Genomic DNA, 9,569 nt, shown 5'->3' with positions numbered 1-9,569 from the left:
GTATATTTAGTATCTTTAGATATTTTAATATCTTAAGAAACATTTCCGAGAAATTATGTAATCATATGATTTCTCAAAGCATGAAATATTTAATAGTGATTTCAAACTCTGGTTGGTCTCAGGGACCCCTGTGGCTCACCATATAGAGCACATACTTTAAGGCTAAGTCTTCACTGCAGCAGCCCAGGCTTGACTCATGTCATATGAGCCAACAAAAGATGCTATTGAACTGCACTCAGGGAAATTATACCACCTGGTATTATAGTACTTTGGTCCTACAGTTAGAGCAGCACTTTTGGCCAATTTATGGTTAAGGGAACATCCGAAGAAGCATTTTTTCACACCTGTCTCTTCAGGTTTAATGATTACAACAATAAATGGAGCAGCCTGCCTTTTGCATAATTGAGTGGGACACTTAAAAATGTTTTGAAGTGATACAAAACCATCAATGTTCCCAGTTCATCTCTGCTTATCATAACGTGACAAAAATACATGGAGACAATCAGAAAAATGAAATAATAAAATGAGCCAAGATATATATAATTTGTTTTTATGTTCATGTGGTGGGTGTAACACAGAACAAAACTGGGAAAGGAGGTCATAAGCATACATCTAAATAAGAGTGGAACATGATTGTAGGATCACTTTAAAAATGAAAAGAAAAAAAAAAAAAAGTCCTAGACAATGCAATAAAGGCACTATTACTTTAACTTCTTATCTTGTCCCTCTCTACTGGAAATAACCCTGTGGCCAAGTCAAAGCTGTTTAATCCTGTACTGTAGATTAGTACTTTTCTCCTGTTTCAAGTGGTTCTAAAAAAACAGCAGCAATCATGTATATCAAAGATAAACATCATTATCTCTATGATAAAATAGTGATTCAATGTGTTCAACATGTCTTAAAATTGAGAACATCTCAGTGGGATAAAAAATGACTTGTCACGCACCGAGGGATGCAACGGTCCGACCTATTTTCTGTTGCTATGGTTTGGTCCAAAAACATATCATTGCATGTTAATACAGTCTGTACAATTTCACCATTGGTTCGGTGTTTTGTTAACGGTCACACTTTCTGCAAGAATAACGTAAACAAGTACTGATGCTTGAAAAATGTTTAACCCCCCCCCCCTTCCCAAAAAAAGTATCACAGTTAGTTTGTATTTCAGGAGAAGTTCTTTGTCACTCTCAGTTTGTCCGAGTTTGCTTTTCTCACCAGCTGCGCAGCAATAAAAAAAACACTCGGCACATTCCTCGGCACAAATCTGAAAAAGCTTTCCTGTACTATAACAGAGGAAATTATAACCCCAGAAAAAGTGGGATTAAAGGGCCAATAAACCCAGCATTAACCTGCATCACTTTGTCTGTCTGTCCCCCAGTGTCAACGACTTCTAATGGAGTTTTTGTGTGTCAGTCTTTGTCATACCTTTGTTGGCTACATTTTCATGCTCACTTTGGGTAGATCTTTTCATAGAAGAAGCTCTGGGCCAGGACATAGAGTTCTCCATCCTTTTCCCTGACGGCGTGAGCCCGGACAAACTGAAATTGTTCGAGTGCAAACTCGTAAAACTCATTTTCAATTTTCCAGATGTCAGACTGTTGCAGCTTGGCAATTGTCTCTTTGGTGGGAGGCTTTTTCTCAGTGGTCTTTCGCAGATGGGACTTCTTACCTGCAGTAATATGAGACAGTTTAATGAGCCTGTCAGTCTGGGTGACACAGGGTTACCACTGATTGTCATGCAAGCAAAATGAGCACTAAGAGATAATCTGCACTGTGTTGGTACCTGTCCTGTAGAGCTCTGTGGCTCCCTTAAAAAAGCGCGGCAGTACTGCTTCCAGGATCATAATGAAGTCCTCCAGTTCCTCAGTGACTCCAACCAGCAGGTACTCATTCACCAGGTTGTATTTGGCCTGTTCCAGCGCCCATCTACTGCCTGCATTCCTGCACACAAAGCAGCAAAAACACAAAATACTATACACATCTGAGCTCAGTCAGGTTGGTGTTTTTGGCTTATGTATGTGCAGATAGAATTCTGTGATACGTCTGTTAGCCATGCACTTCTGATGTCAAATGGTCCATTGTTAGAGTCAGATACTTCAGGCAAATAAATTATTCAATAACAGTGTTGCAACTGCAGTTTATAATGCAAATATAATTATTAAGCACAACATCAACAGTTACAAATATATCTTGATTCTACATTCATGGTAGTTCACAGTCAGTCGGTTGAAGTGGACTTGATTTGATAAAAAATTTGCTCACATTTAACTGACCCCAAATCACCAATAATAAAATAAAAACAAGAGGCAGTTGGATCACTTTATATCCCCCCATGAGCTCAACTCTCACCTCATTAATATGCACATGAATGCAATAAAAATCTAAATCAGATAATCTCATATATATCCCATATAGAGTACCTGTGAGGGTCTGATGTATTGACCTCTTAAGAGCCTTTTTTAGACCTACATTTCTCTTTGCACACTACATACTGCATGTAGAGTAAATCTGAAATCTTTGCAATTTCCAGGAAAACACTTTGCCTTCATGGATATGCAAATGTGCACAGAATATTGAATTGGATAACTCACTTCATATCGGAGTCCGCCTGAAATGTAAGTATCAGGTTTCTGCTAGATGTAGTTGCTAGTTACTGTGTTCACAGAGACGTGTCTACCGTGTACATGCACCAGCATGTCAACATAATGTTCCACAGATCAGGCACCGTGCTGAGGCAACGTAACAAATAACTCTTAAACCCTGATGTGCATTTACTGTAATCGTGAAGCAAGTGCAGTGCACTCACCAACACTCTGAGTGGTGGCCGCAAAAGAAGGGGATCTGTAGCCAGAGTTTCTCCGGTGCACAGTCCGATCCACCTGATGACACGCACTCATCAAAGGTCTGAAATACAACACAATACAACACTTGTGATGAGTGAGTGCGCTGACAAATGAAAAGACTGTAAGCTCATCAAACAGAAGATGAATGTGTAAGAATGATAAGTTGGAAATAAAGACCTTCTTATCCCCCTGTTTTCTTCTGCGAAGGCCCGGTCTGTAATCGTCTCCAAAGCGTAAAAAGTAGTAGTAGGACACCAGCCGCTCTATGGGGTCTCGCACCACATTGATGTACATGGGCTTACTCTTTACACCATACCTACACAAAGGTAAAGGACTGACATATTTATCAAAACTCCTACTTTCAGACTGACATTGGTTGAAAGTCTGAATATTAGACAGCCACCTTCATGTAGAAAGTTAATAGTGTTGTTATTCCATTCCTAGAATCAGCTTTTACATTAGTGGGAGCATCAGGGTGCACTGAGACTTCAACTTAACAGGATCTCCTTCACTGAATAACACTTAGACCATTAGGATAATTACCTGTGATCACTGAAATGATAGTGTCAGGGGAGATAAGTGCAACAATGCTATTAATCAACACTAAAGCATGTGTTAGCAATCAATACAGGACCTCCCTTTATCTGCTTTGCTAACTGTTTGTAGCTAATCTGGATATTAATGGTATTACAGGAAATGAAGGGCCTTACTTTGAGAAGTCCAGATAAGCTACATGGCCATGGTAGAAGCCAGGCTTCATCTCTTTCCAAGAGGTGACATTCTTGACAAAGCGCACCTGTAGCCAAAGATAATGGAAACTAATTAATGGTGGGGGTGGTTGGGGGGGGGGGGGGGATGGAAAAGCACAGCAGCAACAAAACAAAGTAACAGAATACTAATGCATATAGGAAAGTGAAGGAAAGTGGATGACAACTAGACTCGAATAACTAACATGATCGACACAAAAAGTGAATGAAGTGCTGCAATTAAACCTAATAATTTAAAAGTGAATGCCATCTCTTACATTTATACCAATTTGTTAGAAGAATGGAATTCTGATGGGTTTAATGATAATAATAATCATTCACCTCTAAGGCACAGCTGTGTCATTTGTGTTTACAACAAAGAGTGGATTTTCAATCAATTCACTAAATAATGTTAAATTCCAAACCTGAAATATATTCACAAAAGTATTCCAAGCTTCTGTTTTGACTTAGAAGGCCTCACAACTTGATGATGTCCCAGGAAGTCTCTGTCGATGTATGCAGTGAAATGTGGCAACGCATAGATCAGGACAAACAACTATTCTAAATTCAATGCTTTGACTTCCATGATATGTTATGCCATCATTTTTGGACCAAGCTGATGCATGTTCCATCAACTGTTTAATATCTTCAATAAATGTACTGTACAAAATTCTGTTACAATCAAACTGAAATCATTTCCACCTAAAGCTCACTTAAAGCTCACCAGCCATAGAGCTCCAGAGATGAGCACACCGCCTCTATTACTGGCATCTCTGAAACACAGTCTGTGGTTTGAGAGGGTAAAAAGCATGACAAAGTAAAACATATTCCCCACCGTTGGCCAAGCTAAATGCTATTACTGGAAACAAATTTAAATACTCCTGTGGTAAAGTGATTTAGAAGTGTGATGTAGCAGCAGAGTGATTCTTTCCCCTTGTCTGTTTCACATTGTGCACAGGAAGGAGACAGTTTAAGATGGCAGACAGGATATTTCCTTGACACAAGCAGCCAAATATAACAGGAGCATAACTTTGGGGCATTCACACTTTGTGTCCTGAACTGCCCCAAAATCAGTGTGAATGAACCCGGTGCAAAAGCCATTGGAGACCTGGTTGGAGTTTTTGGTGTAAACAATCTGTGTATTTCAAAAAGACAAACCACAACTTCATGATTTTGGAAACAAATACATTAAAAAGATGGAAATATACTAAGACACAGTGAATAAATAAAAACTTTCTCCAGTCAACAATCTGATAAAGTCATAAAATCCAGAGATTGATGTTTTAATATAATTTTTTTTTATTGCACTGTCGCTTCTTCTCTCAATGAAAGTTTTCAATATGGCTTCTTTAGCTGGATAGGAGTAAATTCACTCACAAACGGCTTGTGTTTATCAACACCACGTTGTTCACCACTTAATGCTGGAACCTGATCAGTGGCGCATGTGGATTGACACTTTTTTTGTAAAAGTAGATGGGGAGTGACATTTTGTATAAAAAAATAAATAAATAAAGAAGCAGATATTAGTGTATCCGTTTGTATACACTAATCTCTTAACTGAATGAAAACCTCTGAATCAAATCACATCAAGAAATCATTGAAAATGCTCAGCCCTAGTTATGCCCTAATTTTTGTTCAGCATCTTCTCGACATTTTATAATTAATCCAACTCTCTCTGTCCTCTGTTCTAACTAGCTTAGCTTGAGGGCATGTCAAACTGACAAATAGACCGGCAGTAAGTGAATGTGTTACATAATAATAAATATGATTTATGAAAGGAAAGCATTTAATCAAAACGTTTTTTCTGCAGGAGAATAAGCCCTTTTAACGTGGACTTTGTAACCTGAGACATGCACAATACAGCTACATGATGATGGGATGGCACACACTAGAACAAAACAACACCAAACATGCCATAGTAGTGTAAGTAAGTAGACATGCAGTAATAAATTATGCTATTTTATATGGGATTGTGACATCACTGATGCTGTTGTGGCTTGCACAACTCCTTCGACATGCAGTAACGGTTCTGCACTTACCTGATCTTGCAAAGACATGACAGGGTTGTTTTTGGTTGTGTTGATGTGCAAGACATGGAAAAGATTTTTCCCGCACAGGTCATAGGCAATGTTCGTGAAGGATGTGCTGGCAGTCTTGGGCACTCTGTTGTAGATGACGACCATGTCATCTTTTTCTGACAGGGATGATGATTCCCGCCCAATGTCTTCGCTGTGACGCTGTTCTACTTCAGCCACCTCATGTCTGGCAATGGCAAGTTCTGAAGAGACAGAAAGTGATATTTACCATTAATAACATATACACCTTTCTAAAAGTTTTTTTTTTTTTTTTTGCTTGGTTGTTTATGTTGAGTTAGTGTGGTTAGAGACGGGCTACTTTCACGTGCTGCATAGATTTTAATGAGCAAGTGAGTTGATTATGTTATCCTCATTTGGCAGCAAAGACTGTAAGTGTGAGGCCATCAACACAACAATAAAAACAGTCAAATGTTGTTGCCCCATCAATATAGAAGTCAAGGAGCCAGTTACACAGACATGGTAATCTGGACTAGTTAAAACAAAGCATTCACGTGGCTTAAATTTGCCTTCGTTAGTCTGCAGCCATGGAGTCCTTAGATAAGATAACTAAGACTGAATGAGAACACCTGGGTTAAGCCTCATTATCTAATGCAAGAGTACACACTGGTGGTCTCATGGTACTCATAAAAACCGAGAATGGAATACAAAACAGGATTACTGATGGGAATCTAGAGACAAAACAATGCCAGAGGAAAAGTGATTTTGTTCAAAAAGTTTTAGAACCTATGAAAACAACAACAAAAACCCCACTTCTTAAAAAAAACCTTGTAATTGAGAGTAAAAATTATACAACTACTACCAAGCAGCACCCTTGCATTAAACTCAGTGAGTACTGTGAGCGCACAGTAAACAATTTACTGTGTGCAATTATGGACCACCAGCAACCTCTGGATGGTGCACTGGACAACGATCATTTGTTCAGCTGAAGACCTGACTTGATGAACGGTGAATACAATAAATTAACTAAACTGGGTACTCCTTTTAGTGAATACAGTGTATTCATTGATGCACGACCACAAAATGTATTTTATTGGAAAATTATGTGTGCGAGTATTTTAATCAACATGAACCAGGCTTGCAGGTTAGTCACTTATTAAATTTTTCTTTACTGTACTTTAATTTTGTACAGCCTAAATTGTATCAAAGGAAAAAAATCCATTGGAAGTACCAGAAGGTGAAAGTAACTCTGTGCAAGTCAATGTTTGTCTCTGTGTGCCTTCGGCATGGGCACATTTTTTCTATCCTGATCTTCCATTGGGGGATCTGGGCAGCAACACTCCCTCAAGTAGTGTTGCACACCAATTTTACAGAACTGGGACAATTTTAATTGCAATAAATTGATGAATTGGATTATTTTACCAAGCCTTAGTGGTTAGCACTCTTTCCTCTTTCCTAGCAACAAGTTTCTGGGGTCTCATTGTGTGGAGTTTGCATGTTCACCCTGTGATTGAGTAGATTTCCTCCAGGTACTCTAGCTTCCTGATATCCAAAGACATGTACATTAAATAATTTGGTAAACATAAAACTGAATACGAGTGAAAATGACTGTATGTGAAGACTTGCGACCTGGTCAGTGTGTACCCAACAAGCCAAGTATAAATAATGGATGGATAGGACCGAAGTTCAACTCCATTTTACTGTCTCTGTATTGGCTCAGGGAGGGCCCGTAAAAATAAAAATAACTCCCCATCTCCTAACACAACCTCTCTTCAAAGCAAACATTTTGTTTGTTGGAGTATGTACACAGGGTTTGAATTTCGCTGCAAGATTGTGGGAATTGTGCATTTTTTAAATTGCAAATTAAAAGACCCATAAAGGGGGACTTTCCTGCTGGGTATTATAGCGACGTTATACTGCGAACAGTGGTAATGACAGAACAACTGGCTGGAGTGCTGTGTGAGTCCAGAACGCCTTTCAAAGAGCAATCTCCAGTCCGGCTCCTACCAGCCTCCACCCTTCTCCTCTGCTTCTGTAGAGCCGAGTTCTGTTGAGTGCTAACTCTACAGAAGTGTTAAATGGCTGGCTGAAGTAATTTTATAGTTTTGGACAATATTAAGTTTAAGTAGAGAAGACAAGAGACTGTGCAAGTAAAGAGCACATTGACAAGGATGCCATATAAGAAAGAGTTAAGTTCAATCGTAGCATCTTCTCTGTCTATAATATGTTAGAATGAGAAAGAGGCAGCTAGAGGAAAGTTAGAACCCCTCAAATTGGTGCTGAATGACAAAATGGTAACCCTCTGAGATAAGTATGATGATGTCAGATTGTTAGTTAAGCTCTAAATTAATACCCCCCTCTGAGAGGCATATATGAGGGAATTTCCTTTCATTTTGAAAATGGAACTTCAAGCCATGATACATATGTCCACACAAAACCAAGTTCTGAGTAGCAGATGAACACTGACAGAGATTTCTGCAGTCAGGAGCTGATGACACCCACATAAATATGAATGGTCACAAACACTTTAGAGGTATGACTTGGCTTTTCATACAGCAGGCCAGCAAGTATGACTGTGAATTGAACCAAAATTAATAATATGGTTCAAGTCTGTGATGACTACAGCACTGCTGATGTGTAATATTTTTTACTGACATCTGAATATCAGCTTCCCATCTCTTCTTTCTCACAGACATCACTCGTAGCCCCTTAAGGCCGAGTCATACCTGGACACATTCCCTCGCTGCATCTGTTTGGACTGAATGCAGTGACACCAAAACCCTTTAAGCCTGTACAGACAAACTGAATGCACACGATATTTGTAGATGCACATTATCTATAGGCTGACCAATCTGTGAAGTGAATGGGATGTGGCAGCTGAGACTGATAATGAAGGTGTTCTAAGAAGACAACCAAAAATAATCAAGTTTAAAACACAACCCAAGGTCTCCACATGTCGGTGGCTGCTGTGTTAACCTTACCTAACCCCTCTGCAGCATTGACTGCATTCCCAACAATGTCTTCATTTGCGTAAAATCCTACTAAACTCTGTCCAAACCTAACCCCCAAACAGCACTCTGCATGAGCACAGGACTGCAAAACGATAATATGATATTTACAACACTTTAGTTTGGGGTCTTACCCAGTTTGGCTCGTGACTCCTCCAGATACTGGATCTGGTTCTCAATGAAGACCATGGCGACTCCAAAAGCCAAAACAGCCAAAAGCTGGATCTTGGACGGCATCATGACCCGTAAGAGCCCCATCAATGGATCAGATGAACCATAACGCGGACGCAAACAGTGAAGAGGTCTCAGGTCCACTGCTAAAGGCTAACCAGGCTCAGCAGCCACTGCCCGGCGCGATTCACAACTTAATTTGGTTTACTGTAAACAAACCAACAGAAATGACTTTTAACAGTCCGGCGCCATTGGCTGCTGCAGGAGAGACAACCTTAACTTAGCGTTAGCCAAACAAGCTAACGTTATGAAGCCACGTATCAGGCATGCTAGCGTCTTTTAAATATGGGACCGAGGCCACTTTTTTTTTTTTTTTTTAACTCGGACTAACTTTCTTTTAAACCCGTCGACAACACGCAGACTCCATGAAAGTCCATCCAGGTGAACTCGACTCTAAATATCACCTAACTAACCAGCAGAAAACGGCTTCAGAGTTGATCGCAGCAGTTTGATGGAGCAACCAGCGTCACTTCAGCAGGAGGCGCTTCTTCTTCTACGGTTTTACTGCAGGTTCATCAGCTGGCGTTAAGGAGAATCAGCGCCGCCTACTGGACGCCACGGCGCACCACACCACAATTTCATAAATGTGTTACAATGGTAGGTAAAACGAAAATAAATCACAAAATAACTAATGATATTTAACTATATATTGTACACTATTATAAAGAAAATAATTTCCCTCTGATTTATCTCATTTTGGAGATAAGCTAT

General features: G+C 39.6%; 1 protein-coding gene across 1 annotated transcript; it reads right to left on the bottom strand.

Moving 5' to 3' along the window:
• Positions 1 to 534: 534 nt before the first annotated feature.
• hs2st1b (heparan sulfate 2-O-sulfotransferase 1b) lies at positions 535 to 9,337 on the bottom strand. The gene is made up of 7 exons (XM_029500896.1): positions 8,762 to 9,337; positions 5,626 to 5,864; positions 3,551 to 3,636; positions 3,018 to 3,156; positions 2,804 to 2,901; positions 1,781 to 1,938; positions 535 to 1,666 (listed from the first exon to the last, which is right to left on the bottom strand). Exons 1-7 carry the CDS (start codon positions 8,883 to 8,885, stop codon positions 1,446 to 1,448), a joined length of 1,065 nt encoding a protein of 354 aa, XP_029356756.1. The 5' UTR covers positions 8,886 to 9,337; the 3' UTR covers positions 535 to 1,445.
• Positions 9,338 to 9,569: the final 232 nt, after the last annotated feature.

This window comes from Echeneis naucrates, chromosome 4 (genome assembly GCF_900963305.1).
Source record: "Echeneis naucrates chromosome 4, fEcheNa1.1, whole genome shotgun sequence".
Lineage (NCBI taxonomy): Eukaryota > Metazoa > Chordata > Actinopteri > Carangiformes > Echeneidae > Echeneis > Echeneis naucrates.
Note: the sequence above shows the minus strand (reverse complement) of the source record. Positions and strands in the feature narration are given on the sequence as shown.